General features: G+C 47.9%; 2 protein-coding genes across 2 annotated transcripts in view; one reads left to right on the top strand and one right to left on the bottom strand.

The window, feature by feature from the left end:
• ACSF2 (acyl-CoA synthetase family member 2) overlaps window positions 1-21,455 on the top strand; it is a 35,520-nt gene that overhangs the window by 7,711 nt on the left and 6,354 nt on the right. Inside the window, exons 4-10 of the mRNA XM_066331931.1 lie at window positions 734-787; window positions 3,219-3,337; window positions 3,560-3,722; window positions 4,141-4,236; window positions 5,124-5,272; window positions 5,861-5,952; window positions 7,007-7,083. Coding sequence (XP_066188028.1) covers window positions 734-787; window positions 3,219-3,337; window positions 3,560-3,722; window positions 4,141-4,236; window positions 5,124-5,272; window positions 5,861-5,952; window positions 7,007-7,083 — 750 coding nt within the window. The remainder of the gene's footprint in view (window positions 1-733; window positions 788-3,218; window positions 3,338-3,559; window positions 3,723-4,140; window positions 4,237-5,123; window positions 5,273-5,860; window positions 5,953-7,006; window positions 7,084-21,455) is intronic.
• On the bottom strand, window positions 8,346-16,167 carry CHAD (chondroadherin). The gene is made up of 4 exons (XM_066331930.1): window positions 15,296-16,167; window positions 11,488-11,651; window positions 11,177-11,322; window positions 8,346-9,280 (listed from the first exon to the last, which is right to left on the bottom strand). The coding sequence occupies exons 1-3, from the start codon at window positions 16,073-16,075 to the stop codon at window positions 11,181-11,183; spliced, it is 1,086 nt and encodes a 361-aa protein (XP_066188027.1). The 5' UTR covers window positions 16,076-16,167; the 3' UTR covers window positions 8,346-9,280; window positions 11,177-11,180.

The following is a 21,455-nucleotide window of genomic DNA, read 5'->3' as shown; positions in this document are numbered from 1 at the left end:
TTGCAACAGCTGTTAACAGGAGATGTGCTTTTCTCTACAGGATCATTTTTAAGTGGGGTGTTGCTGTCCTAACCAGTTACCAGCTGGTTAGATCCCTTTGAAATGTATTGCTCCATGGAACAAAAGCTCAGCTAAAAATCTAGTACAGGCTGCATATCCCTAAAAGCCAATTTTCATTTGATAGCATGACCAAAATACACCTTATTTAGGCAGTGCTCTGTGTTGAGGTCTGTACCGTGCCTTCTGCTCCCTTTCCTCCCTCCTGGTTCATTGCAGAGTCTGCAGGAACAGGGTGGAAGAGCGTGGGTCAGTAGGAGCCTGTGGGTGAACTTAACTCCAGCGGCCACTCTGTGGAGAGCTGGGTAGAAGAAGATGTTATTATGATTGTCCATCAGGAAAACTGACTTGCACAAGGGTTTTGATCTAGTTTAGTGAATTGGATCATCTGGATCAATTCCTGTGAGGCAAGTCTGCTTTCTGTTCCTGAAACTCTGTTTTGACTATGTGACCGCACATAAATCTCTTTTCCAATTGTTTTCTTTCACACAATCACAGAATTCAGATATATTTTCTGTGAATGTGGAATCCCTGTGGTGGTGAGCTTTTAGCTCTGTGTTAGAGGAGAGGTTCTGAGTGTGGCTTAACCCTGGAGAAATTTTACTGTTGGAATCTGAGCTGGGGGGAGGGTGTTCAAGGCAAGAAGGTGATCCAATTCTTGTTTCTGGCTCTTCAGGTATCTGTGAATCCAGCCTACCAGGCCTCTGAGCTGGAGTTTGTGCTCAGGAAGGTTCGTATGTCATGAACTGTCTCTTGGGGACATGGTGCAGATGAGCTGCTGAAGATTTGGGTGTATGGGAAGAGCTGGCTGGAGAGCAGGGCTGGTGTTGGATGTGTAGAGGGGATGAAGCTTAAATTCGGTGGCCACATTTCTTGCTGTTCCCTGTGGCTGATGGAAAACTGCTGTCTGATGGAAACTGCTCTATCCTTCTTATCCCTCTGTCTCTGCTAAGAGCCAGGTATTGCCAGTACTACCCCAACCCCACTATCCCTGTCAGCAATCATTTTAGCAGGGAATGAGGAGAAAAAATGCAGGACTTGATATCTCCTCTTTGCCCCTCCTGTGCTTAGCGCAAAAACCACCATCTGAGATCTCAACCTTGAAAGCAGAACCTCATAAAGGACCTCATAAAGGACTTCATTTTAAACTCAGAATGGACCAGTCTACTTGGTAACTTCATTTCTCCTTCAGGTCTGTCTGAGGCTGGCTGGCCTTGGATTTAGGCTGGATTAAGTCCTGGGTATTGCCACTGTTTAACATCTCTCTGCTGTCTGATCCTGCCACCTCATCTACCCTTGAATACCTGCCTGGGTTTGAGTTTGTGACATGCAGAGCACTGATCAATTGAAACTGTTCAGGCTCCCTTGCTCAAATAGTGAGGAATTCAGGTTATTAAACATTTGATGGCTAAAAAATAAGATCAAGCAGCTCATTTTTTCACTGTGGTTTGTTCAGCTATAAATGCTGGTGTCAGAAGAGAGGGAGCCACTCCTGAATGTTCCCAGCACCATCCAAGTTAGTTTTACCTAGAAAGTGGATAATTTTTAGCAAATTTCTTTTGTATCTTTGTAACTCTGTAACTCTGTAACGGGTTATTGGGCTGCTGTTTGAATTCTTGTTTCATGCTTCATTTAATCCTCTCAGCAGTCCTGCTGGTCACTCCTGTTCTCATGCATTGGGGTTGAGCCCAGTGCTGCAGTGGAGCACCATCTCTTCCAGGGTAGGTGTCCTTGGGCATCTCTGTCCTGCTGGAATGTGCTCCTGTCTTGCCCTTCCAGATTTGCCAGTATTCCCAGCCTTATTATGCACCTTTGACACTGGGATCTCTGGAGCTCCTCACCAGCCTAAGGATTTGTTTATTTGCATAACAAAATTTCTGAAGACTTTAGGGCTTTTCCTGTTGGATGCTGTCCATCTGTGCAGTCCGATTGGAAATATGTGTGGAATAACCATTCCTTGGAGTCCTACTGTATTTCCAGGGCTTTGTAAAAGCAATCTGATGACAAGTTTTCATATTTTATGTTCTTTGAAGACAGGTCTGCTGCCATTGAGATTGAGACCAAGTGGGAGAGGCTCCGCCAGGGGCTCTTACCTTGTACAGCATCAGCCCTTCAATCAATCCTCTCCCCACACAGCATCTATTTTTCAGAGCTAGATCAACCAGAATTGTAGTTTGAAGGAATTAGGAGTAAAAAGTTGCAGAGGGCCAAAACAGCCTCAGTCCCCTGGGTCCTGGGCAGCCTGTTCCAGAAAATAGAGCAAATGTTTATCTTCCTTTCTGACAAAACCCAGAGGGTATTTACAAATAATTTATTGGCATAGCCTTTGTCTCCTTATTTCCCAGACCCTGGGAAAATAATGAGAACAGCTGAGTAAATAATTTATGTAAATAGTTTATTGGACACAAATGCATTTCTTGGAAGATGAAAACAGCTTGCGAATCTGGGTCAAATTCAGCAAATCTCTGCTGAAAAAGAAATTAAAATTCTTGGAGTAACTAAGGTGTTTTGTTTTGAGATTATGTAAATGTAAGGGTTGAATGAAAAATGTTTTCATTTTCAAAATAGCTAGGGCTTTAAAAAGAGGTGGAAAAATCTTAGGAAAAGAAACACCTCAGAAAAATTCCACAAAAAAATCTTGGCTTGATCTTAGAAGCAGATTTTAGAAATCTCTCAGGGATGGTTTCTTCACCTTGTTTTTCCAGATTTCCTCAAAAATCCTTGTTCCAGATCAATGCAGAATAATTTACTTTAACTTTGTTTATTCATATTTTGGGACTGGGCTTTCTGTTAGAGTTGAGACTCATAATCTGAAAAGTCAGTTGTTTGCCTTGTGCTCACAATGAAGAGTGTCAGCCCTGGGCAAGGAGGGAACCTTAGGCTGCTGCTTTACTTCCTTGACCAGCAAAAATCATCCTGAATCCAGCCCTGGGGAGGAGCAAAGCACTGGCTGCACAGCTGGATCCAGGCTTGGGGTGCTGGGTGTGCAGTAACAGCACAGCACTGCTTTTGGAGGGTTTTAGGACTGCACAGATGTAAGGGCTCATTTGCTTTTGTCCTTGGAGAGCCTGTCTGTTCCTGGATTGGTGGTGGCTGCTCTTTATCATGTCCTGACCATCAATCCAGCATGACTTTTCATGGGTTTCTGTCTCCCTTCACAGGTTGGCTGTAAGGCACTGGTGTTCCCCACTCAATTTAAAACACAGAAATACTATGATATTCTAAAGCAGTCATGTCCCGAGCTAGAAAAATCCAGTCCAGGGGGAATAAAGAGCAAAAGGTGAGTTAGGAACATCTGTGTCTTTGCACTGATATCACAGCCATGTCCTGCCTTGTCCCCTCAGCTGCACAACACAGGCTTTGCTGAAGAAGGACTCACAGGAGGTCTTATGTGAAGAGAACAAGTTAGGCTGGCCCAGAGGTTTGCCCTGACCAGTGTGTGCCTGTCTGGGCGCTTTTCTCCTTATTCTTTTATTGTTGATGGTATTTTTCTCTCTGCCAGGCTACCTGACTTATCCATTGTCATCATGTGTGACTCTAAGCTGCCTGGCACCTTCCACATGGATGAAGTGATGCAGGCTGGGGACAGCAGCCATGTGAAGCAGCTCAGGGCCGTGCAGCAGACCCTGTCCTGCAATGAGCCCATCAACATCCAGTTCACTTCAGTAGGTGCCCTGCCAGCTCCATGCCCTGGGGTTGGCCTTCTCACTGGGGACATGGGGAAAGATGTGTGCACTGCCAAACATCATATTTTCTTCCTATTTCGCTCTGAGACCGAGCTTCAAGCTTCTGCAGTAGGATGGAAAAGGTGTTCTAGAATTCCTCCTTCTTCCATTCCTTATGTTCAGCCCTTTGTCAAGGGCTGATGGAGATGAGACAGTGCCAGGTGAATTCAGCTGTTCAGCTGAAATTGGGCTATTTTTTGGGATTCAGATGCTGTTAAAGAAGTAAAAACAGTCTCCCAGGTCTGATAGGAGAAAAAGGTGCAAGATCACCCCAGAGTTTGAGGAATCTTCCTTGAGATTCCCTGGGGAATCCTTCAGAAAAGGTGGTGGTATTGCATAAATGCTCTGTGTCTTCCAGGGGACAACAGGAAGTCCCAAAGGAGCCACTCTCTCCCACAGGAACATTGTGAATAATGCCAATCTGGTTGGTGTGAGGCTGGGGATCACAGACCAGGTGGGTTTGGTGGGAACAGGGTTTGGGGAGGCCTCCACTGCAACAGAAAGAGCACGTGTGGAGAATGCTGCTGTTTACTCAGTGGAAGGGCAGGATGTTTTGCTGCAAATGACATTGAGGGATATTAATGCATAACATTTTGCATTTCAATAGAGTTCATTGATGTTTCATTTTAGTTTCATGTGAAGCTTTTTTTTTAGGCAAAAAAAGCTATCTTTTTGTGGGGGAAAACATGAAATTAATCACTTTTCATTTTGGTGAATACTCATTTCAAATAACTACAAGACTGGATGTTAGCTTTGAATTCTGTCGAATGAGGTTTTAATTTGATTTACATGACTTTGTTTTGTGTCATGTTTACAGTCTTATAACTCTTATCAGGGTATGACCTCTCTATTTGTGGTTTAGTTTAAAAATTGTTAAAGACAAATATTTTCTTTTTAAGTTCTGAAGTACTTATTTCAAACATACCAGCTTTGATCCAGAGAATAGATGAGTTGTTTCAATCAGTCTTCAAAGCCTTTGGTGATTTAAAAAAAACAAAGTCAAATGAATAGCTTGTGCCAAGTCCTGCATATTTCGTGCCTCTCACAGCACTGCCATTCCTCTCTTATGGCATATGATGTATAAGCAGTACCAGACCAAGGAGTGCACCAAAGAAGAGGCATTGCAAAATTACAGGATGAAATATTGACATAAAAACTTCCCAAACTGATTTTTTATTAAAGGCAGGATGTGCCGGTTGTATTTTCCCCTACCAGGAACGCAGCGGAATGTTAGATTTCCAGCTGAGTGGATCAGGAAAAATGTCTCTGCTCAGATCTTTCCTATGTAGGAGATAGGCTGAGGGAGGTCTCCTCTCCTCACTGTTGTCTGGTTGATCCCAGGAGAGCCGCTGTGGGCTCCCTGCTCCTCTCTACCACTGCCTGGCGTCAGTGGGAGGCTGCATGGTGATGGCTCTGCATGGCACCTCCTGCATCTTCTCATCGCCCAGCTTCGAGGGCAAGGCTGCGCTGGAGGCCGTGTCCCGAGAGAAGTGAGAGCCTGGTTTGCTAAGGAGCAGTTCTTGGCCTTGTGCTTTGCTTCTTCTCTTGCCTCACCTGCCAGGACTTTGCATGTGCTCTTCCTTCCCACAATGGGAGAGGCAGATTTGCTGCTGCACTCAATTGCATTGGCGCTTCAGGAACCAAAGTCTGCCTTTTCCGCTGTGCTTGGGAGTGTGTCACCCTTCTCCTGAAATTAAGGGGTCCTTCCTGTCACCACAGGGCTTTGGGAAGCATAGTGGTGTCTTGGTTTGCTGTGGCTGCTGTGTTTTCACATCTGAACATCTGCTCTCTTTTTCCAAATCCAGCTCTGCTGCTGGGATAGTTGTGTTTCCATATTTCCTCACGTATAGCTTGGGAAACAAAAGAGCTGTTGCTGTGTCTGCATCACACATGTACATATGTCTGTATATTTTATGCAGATGTATGTCTGTGTGTGTTGGGGAACAGCACATCTGCTGTGTCTGCCTCTGTGCTGTTGCTCTGCAGCCCCAGATGGGACAGGATGGGATGGGTGCTGAGCTGGGGCTGCCCCCAGCTTGCACCTCTGCAGCTTTGCCTTTTTTCTCTTCTTCCTCAAGATGCTCCTTCCTCCTTGGCACACCCACCATGTTCATAGACATGCTTTCCCAGCCGGACTTTGACTCCTACGACCTGTCAACTCTCCGGGGAGGTAAGTCCCAGAACTCAAATGGAAAAATCCTGAGAACCAGGATATTTCTGGTTCCCTGCTCAGAGGCTGTATTTAGTTTTGTAAGCAAACGTCTCTTCTGGTGGGAAGAATTTAGTTGCATGAGCCTTGTGTTTCCCCTGTCAATTTGATGCTACATTTCCTTTGGGAATCCTTCCATCCTTATGTATTTTAGGACTCCTTCATCTGAAGGCAGTCTAAGGAAGGACCTTTCTATTTTAGCTGCAAGGGGAGGTGATGTCAGGAATAGCCTGATTTTCCTCGACTCTTGTCTCTCCAACCACCACCGTGTGGCAGCAGATGCTTTCTGTGTCTCGGGGTAGCGCAGTCCCTAAAGCAGAGCCAAGCTCAGATTTCTTTTTCAGAGCTGAAGTTTCCTGCCTGTTTCTGAAGTCCAGCCCCTCCCAGTGCTGGAGCTTCCTCTCTTGTCACAGCCCACCTCGGAAATAGCTGGGCAGTCCACCAGTACTTTTGAGGCAATAGTAGTACAGAGAGAAGGTGATGCTAGAGCATAAGGAAATACTTTAGCAGGTCACCTAATCATCTCTGCTATGTGCAAAATGATCCTGTCTCATCCTGTTCCCCACCAAAGCCCATATATTTATTACTCCACTCTTTTGCTCTGTCATCCTAGGTTGGAGCAGGTGGCAGTGGGGTCTACCCTCTCCCAAAAGGGCTGCTTTGTGCAAGACAAGAGGAGATTTTTGGTTTTATGGTGATGATCGATGAGAGTTTTAGTCCCATTATAAATCTGCCTCTTTCAGGTCTGAATATTTCCATTTTTGGAGAACCACAGGTTGGACTAGGTTTGTGTCACAGGGTTTATTTTCCTGTTGAGAAAGGCAAGTTGGCCTTGCTGCAGCCTTTGCTTCTAGAACAACTGGGACCTGTAAAAAAAGATTTAGGAAGTCTTTTGACAGGAACCAGTGTATCCCACAGGTCTTGTCAGCATTAAATTTGGGAGTGTGGAGCCATTTGAGGCACCACTGCTGGGAATAAATAGCTGGTATCCCAGGTCTTTTCCTCTTTCTTCCAGGAATTATTGGAGGTTCCCCTGTTCCCCCTGAGATCATGAGGACAATTATGACCAAGATGAACATACCAGAACTTGTGGTGAGTTGTGGTTGCTGTGACCAGAGCTGTGAGCTGTGTTCATCATGAGGAGATGCTGAGTTTGGGTGTCTCTGGACCACAGTGGTACTGGGTGGTCCTGGAGCCACTGGGATCAGGCTGAGGAGGGAAGGCTTGGAGGAGCTGGGAGACAGGAGTGGAGGTTCTGCCTGGTTGCTGCTGAGGTGTCTGGGGAGGAAGCTTTGGAGGAAGACAATGCATCACATTCAATGTCATTAAGTGAAATTCTGCTGCTCATTTCAAAACTTTTAGTGACATTCAGTTGTACCTACTGCCAGGATTAGGATGGCAGAGGCACTGCTGGTTCATGTTGGTGTGGCTGGGTGCTTGTATTCCTCTTGCTGTGGAGCTGTCGAGTTTCTTTCCTCATCCTGAATTTCCTGTGGATGTAAAACCTCATTGAATGGTTTTTATTGTGTCTGAGTCAGGTTTTGGGAATGGTGCCATCCACATGTGCAACACCAAATACTGCATTGCCAGAAGGGCAGAATGTGCTGGGCCACGTGTCCTCTGCTCCACTGCATGTCCCACCACCCTGGGCCTGTGTAGGAGCCACCAGCATGTGCTGCACATGGGGGACAGGCCACCAGCAGGGGGTCAGTGGCCCTCTAGTAGACACATTTCCTAGGTATGTCCTGCCATCTGCATGCAAACAGCTGAGCTAGAAAAGGACTATTTGGTTTTACCCTAAAGGAAATTAATTTGGTACCATGCTGCTTCCCAAGGCTGAGGAAGCAGCCAGTAGTGATGGATAAACATGTGGGTCTGGGAGTCAGATTAGGCTGTTGTTGTTGGCAGACCCCACCAGCACCAGGGTTTTACAGGGACAGCTTTGCACTCTGCCACGGACCAGGAGAATCCAGGGCATCTGTCCTGAAGCTGTCCTGGATGCAGCCAGGCTTTTTTCCTGGATGTGATGCTCTTAATGCTGAGCTGAAAACACCAGGGACAGCCTTGGTGCTGCTGCTTGAACTCTGTCAGGTGACAGCTACCTCTTTTTATAGTAAACTTGAGTTTGGCCTCCTGAAAATATTTTCAGGCATTACTGTGAGAGTCCAGGACTCATTAGGTGTCACATGTTCCTGTTTTGTAGCAAGAGAAATAATAAAACCCTCCCAAACAGTTGCTCTGCCCATGGGATAAAGAGGATTAAGTCTATATTTGTGCCACTGGTCTCATGTTACTCCTGATCCCTTCAGCCCTCAGACAGACACGCAGAGACTTGTTGATTTCATCTTTGCAGCAAGAGCTTTATACAGAAGATGTACATAAGAAAATATACAATTTGATGTCTATATAGGTGGCAGAGGAGTTTTCACCCTCTTAAAGGTCATTTACACTGTTACAGAGGAATAAATAGACATATATTTATATAACTCCTTAGGATTAAAAAACACAGTTGAATTGCAACCGTGGCATTGTAATAGCTGTGACAATAAACCACAGTCATCCTGGTGTCCTGCTAGATCCTTGAGTACGGGTGGGAAGGAGAGCAGGAGTGCCTGAGCCAACTGCACCATGCACTCCTTCTCCTCTTGGACATCTTGGTGACCCTACAGAGTGGCAGAGAATCCAGTCTTCAGATGGCTCCAGGTCTGGAGGTTCCCAGTACTGCTTCCCTTAAAGGATTTCTGGCCAGTTTTGGGAGATTGCTGCCTAGGGGCCACCAGCTCTTGGTCACTGCTTCACCTGTCCCCTCTGCCCTGGCCTGCAGGGATCCCCTCTGTGGGAAGGCAGGGGAGTCTCTTTGCATGGGTTGAGACCAATTTTCCTTATCAAGCAGCTGGGGGAGGGATGCTCCTACCTTCCCATTTGCTCCCTCTCCTCTGGAATGGGGGAGACAGCGACCAGCTGGTTGATCAGGGATGTGGGTTATGTTTCTTCTGGGAAAGATGACTGTGTTTTACTGTCAGGATCTAGCTTAGCTTGTCTTAGTATGGTCATGCATAGTTTAGTTTTTAAAAAGGCCTCTTTTAAAATACAGAGATGTCAGAAAAGATTGAGAAGGTGGATTCCATCCTTGTGATCAGCAGAGAAGCGGGATTCAGAGGAGGCTGCAGGTGTTCAGATATACCAGAAGTGTTTCCTGACTGGTAGGAGAAGTTCAAGGAAGGACTCAGAAGTCAGTAGTTTTCTGATGGTTGAAGTGACCAGTCACCAGGACGGGCCATGCTGGAGCCTGCTAGCATTAAAAAAGACAGAAGGGGATTTTTCCAGCAGAACAGTAAACTTGTAACATTTGTCTATTTTTAAATCAGTTGGTGAAGCCCACCCAGTGAAGAGTCTGGAGTCAAGGAGCTTTTACAACTTCTAATAGCAGAGGAAATGGGTTAGTCCTGTCTCTGAGCTACTCTGCCAACTCTCTGTGTGACTCCTGAGGATCTTACCCAAAGTGCTGATGGTCAGGGAGCACTTTCTTGGCAAAGGAAGGAAACCCAGAGCAAAATTTTCAAGTGTAGTGGACTATTTTGATACCCTGGTTCTGAAAATCCAGGGCAGATGTCATTTTAGCAACTATCAAGCAGCTTTTAATCTTGAATGTAGCCAGTGACCCAGATAGTTCTCATCCCTGAAATACAGACCCCTGTATCTGACAGCTGCCTGGCTCTCAAGAGGTGCATGATGAAGTCAGAGGTACTTTAATAAAATCCACGCTCACCACACTGGAGTGGGTTTGTGTATCTGCATTTTGGCACTGACACCTGAAGGCACTGAGCTTTGTCTTCTGCAAGACTGGAATAAATACTTTCCTATTTCATTAGCACTTGTAAACCTGTTTGAGGGAGCTGGGTGGAACGTGCTACAGCAAAGACCCAGGTATTATTGTAATGATTTTCTTACTCTTGCCATGGAGGAGTGAACTGGGATTGAGTTCAGGCAGGGAAAGAAGATTAAGAAGGGTCAGACCTGTAAATAAACTATATTTAAGTACTGTGGTCTAGAAAACTGAAGTTTTTCCATGCTTAGAGCAGAACTTTTCCTGCCCTGTATGGAATGACTGGTATTTCCATCCCTAATCCATAAAACCCTCTGGCACTACAAGAGAAATAACCACTTTAGAAAGGCACAGAGCAGCTGGCATAATCCTTGACATTTTGGTCATAAATTTCATTTCTCCATCCTGTTGTGCATATCCTTAGTGAAGTGGGGATCAAATGCCCATAACATGGCACAATGACCACCTCTGTTCATACAATGCAATGCAGGATCACTGCACTTTCCTTAACAAATGAGCAAAGGTCCCTTTCCCAAGAGCTTACGAATTTGCAGGCTCATTCAAAGTCCTCTGGATACTGTACAAACATCAGACCTGTTTCTGGGATGGGAAAAAGTAAAATGCTTGGGGTGGAGTGATGACAGTTGTGGCTTTTTTGCTCTTCTGCAGGCTAAACTTAATACCCCTGATAGTTTCCAGCTGTGGAAGGTGTCTGTGTGATCAGTTTTCACAGTTGCTGTTTGCCTTGGTAGCTGTCAGCTAAAGCTCATTGCTGGAGGGGAAGGAAGCCTGGTCTCTGAATCACATCCTGGCCTAGGACACCTTACCCAAATAATATTTGCTGTCTTGAACCTCCCTCCTCTGGGACACTCATTTGAAGGCAACAGCCATTGTTTTTAAATACCTGACTGTCTTGGAGGGAACTGTAGTTGTGGTAAGGGAAGTGCTGGATCAAGAGCTGCTCCCTGTGGAAGATATCTACATTCCTAAGGGCTGGGCAGTCTGGGGCAACACTTCCCAGCAATGCCCTGCCCTGGATTTCACATCAGACATGGAGGGCCTTTATGGGGTAAAGTGCTGAGCACCTCCAGTTGGTTAGAAAGTAAAGCTTGTGTGGTCCCAGCTCAGGGTAAGAGTCAGCTAAATCCACCCTTCTTTTGATATATTGTGTTTATCCCTTTGCATAACAATTATATCTTGACTTGATACAAGGTTTTGGTGTTAAGACAGGGTGCATATCACCAGAGTGTCTGAAGCATGATTGGATGAGCTGCTGTAAGCCAAAGCCTGGTGGCATTTAAGACTGATGCCACAAAAGGTGCTGGGGCTTCTGGTGCAACTAGAAGGGAACCATCTTACGTGTTTAATGGCGGCTCCCCTTCCTGGACCTCTTGGTGGGCAGCTTGCAGGAGCGGAGCGCCGGGGTGTCCCTGATGGGCTGGCCCCGGAACTGGGCTGGTGTGGAGCAGCTGTCCTCAGCACGGGTGCGGTTGCCTTTCAGCCACCTGGGACACGGAGAAAGGAAGAGAGGAGCTTGAAAAAGGGACAAACCACGACCATCAGAGGGAACTGTGGGGAGAAAGCTGCTGAGCGTGCCAGCAGTGTCCTGGCACAGCTCGGGGACCCAAGGAGAGCCCAGGGAGCGTGGGGTGGGTGTCATGGTGCCGTACTTGCGCAGAGGTGCCAGCTGGCAGTTGCAGTGCCAGGGGTTTCGGGAGATGGTCAGCGTCTCCATTTTGTCCAAGGGGAAGTTTCGGGGCAGTTGGGTGAGCCGGTTGTTCTCCAGGTGGGCGGTTTTCAGCACGCTCACACCAGCAAATGCGTTGTCTGAAAACTGAAGCGTAAAGGTTTCTGGTGAGGAACGTGGAGTTGGGGAATGGGGACCCCAAACCGAAGGGTCTCTGTTCCAGACTTTGAGTGTCATAAGAACAAGGCACTGGGACACATTGTCTAGAGAAGTTGTGAGTGTGCCACCCCTGGAAAGTGTTCAAGGCTTCAAGGCCAGGTTTGACAGGGCTTGGAGAACCTGGTGTCCTTGCCCATGTCCAGGGGCTTTGGAAAGGGATGATCTTTAATGCCCCTTCCAACCCAGACTATTCTATCATTCCATGAAGCATGGAGAGAGCAAGAGAAGAAGCTACGAACAGGAAGCTGGCTTGCTAGAAGCTCTGTACCCTTGAGAGGCAGCAGGCTGGTGGGCTCATGGGTGGATGGAGTCTCCTACAAGGAGACCTATGTCCCAAATCCATGTGGGATTGTCTTTGCAGCCACATCCCTAAATAAATTGAAGTCTGGCAACTCTTTTTATTTTTGAGCCATAATTCTCCATTCTAGATGAAGATATTTTCTGGTATATTCCTTTCTAAGGCTGCAAATACTCCCCAGGCTTGTTGCCTTGCCTATCCTGCAGTGACTGAAGGAGGTTTGTGGCCTATGAAGAGGCTGTAGACTTTGGCAGTGCCTGGTAGCTCTGAGTGGAAAGTTACACTTGGCATCTGAGCAATGTAGAAATACAGACAGGTTTCCAGCACCTCAGCCTCCTCCATTTTTTCTCTTTTCCAGTGGGATTTTTTGGAAGGGATGCTGGGAAATTTGTGTTTTCTTGGTTGACAGGGAGGCTTTAAGGTAGAGCCTCCCTTAAGAAAGCTGCCAAAAAGCAAGAGAGGTTGTATACCTGACTCTGCAGCCCTCTCCTCTTTTCCCTGAGGCCTCATCCCTGACATTTTTTATGGTAACTCACATTGGAAAATTGTTGAAAGCAAACCCCTCAAACAGGAACTTGCATGGCAGTGATGGATTGGAGAGGGATTCCCTGACAAAGCACAAAGCTCCTCTTAGCAATGGCAAACCATTTCTCCCCCCTCTCAAAGTGGAGGGTAGAGCTTTCTCCAAAGGTCAGAGAGGACATTCACTAGGTCTTCCCAAAGCCTCCCAGCCCCAGGACCTGTGCTCCCATTTCTGAGAAGAACCTTGCACTTCTCATGGACCATCAGAGCATGTTCATGCTCTCTAAGCTGAAAAGCTTGACAGAGGAAATGCACTATTTTAAGCTGTGAACTTTCATCATCTTCCAAATTAAGCATTGCTGGATGGGATTAGAGCTTAGCTAGGAGACTCCCAGATCCCTGTAGCTGTTGGACAGTCAGCATTGCTGACTTCTCCTTCCAAAACTGAGCTGACCTCGGAAGACTGGACTGTGCTGGTAGTGGAGCTGCTCTGAGGGATGCTGGCATGCTGTGCAGAGGGGCGGGAGGGTTGGACAGTGGTGTTACTGTCTCAGCTGCTCATTCCTCTCCCAGCCCCATGAGAAGAGTTCACATCTGCTGCTAACAGCTGCCGAGCTGCCTGCCAGAGCATGTCTTTGGGAAGAAAAGGGTGATTTTTATTCCTTATTAAAATGGAGGATTACTGCTGTTATTTTACGCTAAATATGCAGACAAGATCATGTTGAGATACAAGGAGGGTCCTAACCTGTGCAACACAGCCCTGTGAAGTCTGGTATGGGTTGTGATGCTGGGCAGGGAATGGGAGCTCCATGCTGGAGCCTGAGGGCTGCCCTTCCTTTTGCTCAAATGGCATTTAGGCTGGGGTAGGATCGCAGGAGTTTACACTTGATCAGCTCAAACATCTTGCAGCCATGTAGGGAAGAGGTAAGGACGGCGTGTTTGTGAAGAAGAAAGAGCTGCAGTCAAGATGCTGGCAGCACTTAGAGCATTTGGTGGTGATTTCCTGGATCATGCAGCCTCTGTGATTAGATGTCTCTTAGCAGTGCAAAGTTCACATGTGGGCTGTTTGGATATGAGGCCTTTGAGGATTTGAAGGGAAAATGCTGAGCTGGAAGCTTTTGCTTTTGCATTTTGCATTTGCAAGCCCTAAAGCTGCAGAAGCCACCCCTATTAGTGCTAACCCCATAAACTGATGTCCTGTTGGGCTGCTGGGGAGGAAAGGAGGCACTGGCTGCAGAAGAGCCTTTTAAGTTCCTGTCCACAGGTGGTCACTGTAAAAAAGAGTCCTTTTTGCTGGCTAGAATTGTTAACCATTGCTTTTTGGCCAAACCAAGGATGCTTGTTTCCCTAGAACACCCCAGAGCGTAGTTTCTTCAACATGCAGCTTGGAACTCTGGTATCTCTAGCTGGTACAACATTATGCTGTAATATTTGACTGAAAGTGCCTTAGAACTGAGTCTACAGAAGTGCTGTCACAGCACATCTAAGGTCTTGCCTAGTAAGGTCAATAGACCCTTTTCAAATGTTAAGTTTGCTCAGTCCCATACTGAAGAGGTTAATGCTCAGTGTGGACAAGGGCTTAAATACTGAAGTATTACTGAACTGGTTTAGTTAGTTCTGTTCTGCACCTGAACAAGCTGTAATTCCAGTTTTTGAGCTTTTTAGGATGCTACATGCCTTTGAAAACTCTGATTTGATGCATTTCTTGTAGCTTTCATGTGATCTCCTCATCTCTGATACTGAGTTGTGAAGAAATGATCTTTTTCATCACATCTTCCGCATGTGGTGGGTGTTGCTTTGCCATGCAGTCCCAACCTGCCTCGCCTGGATGCTCTTTGGGCTTCCTGGCAAAGCATCATCCCAAGGAGAACTGTTCTGTATTGCCTGCAGCACCCTCCTTTTCCAGCCACGGGGGATTCATCCAGGACATCAGGCTGCATCAGGATGCTGTGCTGGGTTCTGCAGCACTGCCTGGCTTTTCAAAGGTCCTAACACAAGTGATTCCCTGGCTGTGATGCTCCTGCCTGTGGATCCTGCTTTCTCACAGAAAAAGGAGGGAGTTGTTTTGCCCGTCAGGATACCTGAATGTCCCTCCTCCCCTCCAGTGGGAACAGGGCTCCTTTGTAAGATGCTGCAAGAGTTCCTTTTGAGAGAGCATCAATAAACAAACCTTTCTTTGTAATGTGTCAGGTTGAGAGGCAGCGGAGAGGTGAAGGTTGTACCCCTACCTGTCTGCAAGGCAGGGGAAAGAAACCAGGACTACACACAACCCCTCCAAGGTGCCTACAGCAGGTACTTGGGCTGAGCAAAGGAGGTAGGGCAGTTCAGCTCTGCAAGGTGGAAGTGCCCTCCACTACGAGGGACATGCTCACCTCTCACCCCTCACCTTGTTGCTGGGAGTATGGAAGGTTCCCAGTTGTCCTGGAGCATCCCAGATACCTTTCTCAGTGTTGGGTGTCACCTCCAGCTTGGGAGGGAATGCACTGCCTTGCATCCATCCAGAGGGCTTAATCAACTCCAGATAATTTGGTTTTGCATCAATAACTCAACAGAGGGGTGGAGTGCTCTCTCTCATCCCTCACTTAAGCCATGTCAGGGTGTTGTCAGTGCCTTGCTGCCTGCAGAACCTGCAGACCTGCATCTCCCCTCTCCTCTGCAGGGGAGGAACAGCAAACCAAGGACTTTGTAAAGGGGAAGAAAACCAAGCCCCATGTTTTCTGATCTGGAGCAAGTGGAAAGAGAAAGGACTCACCTTCTTCAGTTTCATGTTGTCCAGGTGGAGTGTCTGCAGGTATCGCCCGAAGGACTGGAAGGCGTTGTCAGGGATGACCTCAATTGGGTTATGAGAAAGTTTCAGTTCCTCCAGCACTCTCAGTTTACTCATTGCATTCACAGGGTAGCTGCTCAGCTGGTTTTTGTCCAGGTGGAGGACAGCAAGGTTTTCTACATCCTCCATGGCCCCAGGCAGGAGGTTGGTGAGGGCGTTGTCAGAGAGGAAGAGCCAGCGCAGATCCTTAGCCCCATTGAAGACCCCGGGTTTCAGCTCCCGGATTTTGTTGCTGCCCAAGTGCAGGATGAAGAGGTTGACAAGAGGGGAGAGGAGCCCTTTGGATAGGTCTGGGATCTTGTTCTTGTCGAGGTACAGGTAGGTGAGGTCAGAGAGATCATCGAAGGCTCCTGGCTTTATGACACTGATCTGATTGTCGGAGAGATAGAGGTAGACCAGGCTCTTGAGTCCCCGGAAGGCTCCGGTGGAGATCTCCTTGATCCGTGAGCTCTGGAGGTGCAGGGACACCAGCTTCTTCATGTCACGGAAGCCGTTGGTTGGCAGGACGGGGAAGTTGTTCCTCTGCAGGTTGAGAAGCCGTGTCTGCTCAGGCACTTTGGGGATCTTCTTCAGCCCCACGTTGTCACAGATGACGTGCTGCAGGTCTCCACCGTGGCAGTGGCAACTGGAGGGACATGCCTGCATGGTGGAGACAAGACATGCCAGCAGGCTGAGGACACCAAGGAGAAAGCCTGACCCATTCATGGTCAGATCTGGAATTAAGCGTGGTGGGAAGAGAAGCGAGAGGAGGAGAGTGATGGGTGGGAGAGAGAGAGAGTAACTGGGTTTGCAGCATACTGAACACAGCCCTATTTATAATGTTATTAAAAAGCAAAATCCCTTCCCACAAACCACAGGCAGCAGCCAGTTGGAAACAACTGGCTTTGGGAACTGACTGTGAGCTTAACCCCTTGGCACCAGGCAGAGGAATGTCCACGGCCCTGCCTGGCCCTGCTGCTGAGTGATGTGCAGAGGTAGTTTTCATCTCTGGAGGAAAATGGGAGGCAAATATGCAGACCTACTCTGTGGAGAGCCTCCCTAGTCTCTGCTGAGCTGAGCAGGGCACAGATTCATCTGCAGTGGGGCAAACAGCCTGTTTTGTTTGAACAGCATAGCAGGGAGCACTGCTGAGCTCCACCACCACCTCTTTCTGGAGCTTCCAGCAGGCTCCAGGGTTCTATTTAGCTTCAGCTGGTTTGGGGAGAAGCACCTGGTCCTGTTCTCACAGAGGACGGTTGCTGGTGGGAGGTGGGGTGGGCTTTTTTCACTGATTCAAAAGGAGTTTGCCTAACCAGGGATTGAAGAGATATGGGGTCATGCCAAAGGCCATCAGTGCTGCAGTTGCTCTTGGAATGCAAAGTTTTGGTTGAACACTTCCAGATCTAGGCTGCATTGAAGAGCTGGCCAAGAAAGGGAGTGCAAAGAGAGTCTTAATTTCTAATGTGTCTTTTCTTATGAATAGTTAAGGATAATATGGTCATGGTCAGGACACCTGGTGCCTTCCAACAAGGGATGGGGCAGCATCTGAGCCTGCAGGGAAGTGGTAGGATCTATATAGGTGGATATGAAATGCCAGGCAGTGGTGTAGAGGTAAGTGGCAATGCCTGTGACTCTCAAGGAAGAGCTGTGGAAAGGGAAAAGTATTAGCATTGGTAAAGGGATGGAGAGGTAGCAAAGCAAAAAAATCACTGCTGGAGCTGGGAGTGGCATCAGCCTTGGCTCCTGTCTTATGGTAGTGGTAACAAAGGTGAATTAACACAAGGGAGGTCCCCTGCTCTCCCAATAAAGAAGGCAAAAGCAAAGCAGTTAAAAGCCCCACTGCCTGCTTCTGTAAGTGTGAAGAGAGACATCCAGGGGTTGTGGGGTGGGGTTTGGAACTGGAACATTTTGAACTGATTTCCAGCCAGTTCCTGGCTGCTGCAAACAGCTGAGAGCTGAGCACATAACTGTGAGCTTGTTGAGATTTCTGCTCCTGAGGCTGGCTGCAGAGCCCCAGTGGAGCCTGTGCAGAGGCGAGACAGGCTCAAGAAAGGGAGGAAATCCAAGGGCTGACTTAGGACACAGACTGGCTTATTCACCGAGATTTCTGGGTTTTTCCATTGTTGCAGTGAGGAATCAGCTGGCGCTGCCAAGGGTGCTCCAGACCATGTTATGCAAACGGCCTGGCAGCTCTGCTCTGGTCTGCAGCTGTCAGTCTGAGCAGTGTTTGCACTGCAGGACTAATTTGGGGGAGAAAATAGGCTTCTGGGGTGGGAATGTGGTTCTGGTGACCCTGTGGCCGCAGGATGATGTAATGTGGGACCCTGGTGCAAACTAGGCCACGTCAGGCTTTCAAGTGTTTGTTAGCCCTGAGGTGTGATGCCCTGACATGGAGCAGCTCACCTCAGCACCAAGAGCTTCTCACCTCTGGAGAGATGCTCTGGCATTGAGAGCTCCAGGCTCCTGCTGGAGGGACCTCATGGTTACTGTAGGATTTAAAACTCTTTGATCAAAACAATGGTATATTTTGGCTTATGCCTGGTTCAGTAAGCAGCACAATGGTCATGCACATAATTTTCTCTCTGGAGAAGCTCTTTGAGTGCCTTGGTCAGGACCTTTGAGACAGAGAAACGGGAGATAGACAGAACCTTCTGTGTTTTCCTTCTTTGCCTCTTCAATTTGCTATTCCATGATTCTGAGAGTGCCTCTGAGTGTGCACTGCTCATAAAGCTCAGGTAGGGAGCTGGGTGAATGATTGGAAAAGAAAAAAATATCACCTTTGAAGCATCATCTTCTATCTACTAATTGATTTTATTTTTCTCTCAGAGCAGGTTCAACCACTTCAACTTTCACTATAATCATTTGATGAACAGTGCCTGTAGTTATGTTACTCTGTGCAAGAGCAACTGGTGGGTGGTATTTAAAATCCTGCCTGTTGCTGCTGGGCAGCAGGGGGAATCTGAATCTGGGGACTGAATCTGTGCTCCTTCCCTGAGAGTCTGATACTTGGATTTCCCATCCCCTTGCAAAAAACAGTCATCCAACAGGTTATTGCTTCTGCAGAGATTTCGACCAGTGTGGGTCAGGTTGGAGCAAAAAGCTGGTGAGGGCCTTGCAAACCCCATCCATAAATACATCCTTACCCATGTGTCCTTCTGGAACTAGACCCTTTTCAAAGGTTAAACTGCTCAAACATCAAACCTCCTTCTCTTTCTTCCTCTCAGGATAAAGTTCTCTTTCTTCCACCCTTTATGGCTGAGACTGCAAATCTGGGGGGACAGGGACACTCAGGGACACACTCCCTGCAGGGATGTGTGTGCTGTGGCTGTGGACACCAGTGAGTCCTGTAGCTTCCCTGTGAAAATACTGGGATGTAGCTGCCATGATGCTAGTGTGAGGTGGGAAGCTGTCCCTGCTGCCAGTCCTGAGCCTGAGGTAGAGTTTAGGTGGATGCTGGGTTATTATTGTTGCCACACTGGAATGGCAAGAGGGAAAAGGTGTCTGCTCCTCAGCTCCATTTCTCCAGACACAAATGGTGAATAAAATTAATTTCTTTCCCTTAGTATTTTTTGGTTTCCATGCAGTCCCAGCATGGAAGCACATTCCTGTGGTGGGAGCTGTTTGGCATCTGCTGCAGCTGGCACCTCTCCCCTGGCTCCTGGCTGTTTGTGTTTTGAGCTGCTCCCTGGATGGCTCTGCTCTTCCCACACCAGGTTTTGCAGCCCTCAACTGGCTAACAAATGTCCAGCCATCCTCAAAAGCCTGCCTGGGTCCCACTCGTGGGTGGTTTGCAGTCTGCAGGTGACAATGGAGCAGTGTCAGTGTCCCTGTGCTGTGGTCACAGGGAGCTGGGTCCTGGCCAGCTCCTACCTCACACATCCCCTGGGACCAGCACTGCAAGGACATTGCAGAAGAGGCAGGATTAGCCCCCCACCCTCTCTTTCTTAATTGATTAACAGTTCTGCAAACATTCCTGGTGATTAGCAGATGCTGGACTACCCTCCTCTCCTTCTTAGAGGCATTGTGGGCTAAGCAATTAAATAATTTTTGATGCAGTATAAATATAGATTTGGGGTGTTTCTTTGATGCTTCAGGTCAGAACTGGTTTGGTACAATATTGGAGGTGGTCTTTTCCTTGTTCAATCCTTATTTTTGTAAGTATGAACAATTCTGGCATATCAAGACTCCATAGTTAAAATAGTCCGTTGCTCTTCTAAGTCTGATTCTGTAGCTTTTAGGGGCTCCAGATGTGGTTTCCTGTGGCAGTGCAGGCTTGCAATCACCTTCTTGGAGTGGCACCAGTGTAGCTGGCCTTGGGGTGCAGCCCTCCATTTTTTGGCTGAAGATGAGGACTCAGGCAGCTTCTGGGGGCGTCCTGGAGTGCCCCAGCTCTTGTGGAGCTGAGCCCCTGGCACTGGGCCCTGGGCTAGGAGCAGGGTGGGAGAAGGTGCAAGTTCTGCAGTGTCCCATGGATTTGTCCCAAGGGCAGAGTACACTCCAAGCAGTGTTTGAGGAGCAGTGGTGGGTGGGCAAAGGGAAGCCCCAGAGGCTTTCCTGAGTTTCCCTCTTTTCCAGGCAGCACCTGTGCCAGTAGTAGCATCCAGAGCTCTGAGTTTAGACCTGAATTGCCATTTTTATTTTAAATTCTTGAGGGGTCCCCATCACTGCTATGTGGGAGCTACTTGTTGAGCTGGAGGAGGTGATGGTGGGTCCACCTCCTTCCTTCTGATGGTTTTCTTCCACTGTAGCATGGCCTCCACCCATTGATCTGTTGCCATTTTGGCTCCCCATTGATGTCCACCCACTCTTCCCTTCTTCTGATTCCAGCAGCTGCTGGATGAGGCTCTTGGCCTCTCCTGTGAAGCTCACCCAGCCCTTACAGCCTCTCCCAGCCCTTACAGCCTCTCCCAGCCCTGCTGTGTCCACCCTGTGAAGCACCAGATGTTCCCTAGCATCCCACTGCTCTGGCCAGGGCTCTTGTCCTGGTTTGGAGAGCCTTCTTTTGTGGAGCACCACTGATCCATGCAAGACTTCTGCCACTTCCACATGCTCCCAGCCATTAGTCCCCTCTGTTCTCAGAAGGGAAAATGGCCTTCATGTGGTGACAACATCTCTGCTTGTCCTTGGCCTGTCCATCCCACCCCACCTTGTTTTTGGGGAGGACCTGATGAGTGGATCGTTTCTGTAGCTGTGTCGATGGGCTGTGAGAACATTTAAAAGGCCTCATGGAAGCAACAAGATTCTGGACTTCCAGCTGTGTGTTTGGTGGGAGCTGAACTCTCCAAATCCATAGGGATGTTACCTTTGTCCCTAGATTTTTCCTGTTCCCTTCTCCAACAGCTTTGAGCATCCTGATACCCCCAAACCAGTGGTTTTCTACCTCCACGCAGCACTCTGTACATTTCCTCTCACTTTTTCCTTTTAATTTCATTTTTCCCAAATGCATTGGCACCAGCACTAGGCACAGCAAAGACCTTTTATCACACTGTGGATAAACCAGTGACTGCCCATGTCTTTGCTGGTTGCCACTGGGCAGCACTTCTGCACTGCTGGCAGGAAGGGGGGAACACTTCCAAGACTCAAGGCTTCTGCTTGGCCTGGAGAGAAGAGAGGCAGCTTTAACTCCAGACCACGAGGAGCAGCTTGTCCTCACTGGGCAATAACAGGAGATTCATTCCCAGTGCAGTCTCAGCCTGGGCACACTGGGTTGTCCTTTTGATCTCCTCCTGAGGCAAAGCCATTCCGTGCCACAGCACAAAGAAGGTGCTTTGGGCTCCTAATACTTTTTGGATCTGTTTTAAGCCCCATCCAAACTGGGACTTGTTTGGCAGCTCTCTTGATGGGGAGATATGTCAACAGGGTGGCCACCCATCTGCAAATCTTGCAGATTTGCCCTGCAAGACCTGTTTGTTTGTGCCCTGATGTTTTTGACACAAAGATGGTACTGTTGCTGGGGAAGGAAATGAGATCTCGGTGTGACATAGGCTGGAATTGATCAGAAGTTGTTTTTTCAGCAGCAAAGTTGACCTGAAGGTTCAGGAATATTCCAATACAATTTGGGAAAGTGGGATTTGTCCAAAGCAAGGAGACGCGTGTCCGCAGGGGA

Source organism: Sylvia atricapilla, chromosome 18 (genome assembly GCF_009819655.1).
Source record: "Sylvia atricapilla isolate bSylAtr1 chromosome 18, bSylAtr1.pri, whole genome shotgun sequence".
Lineage (NCBI taxonomy): Eukaryota > Metazoa > Chordata > Aves > Passeriformes > Sylviidae > Sylvia > Sylvia atricapilla.
This window is presented reverse-complemented; position numbering and strand designations above follow the sequence as displayed.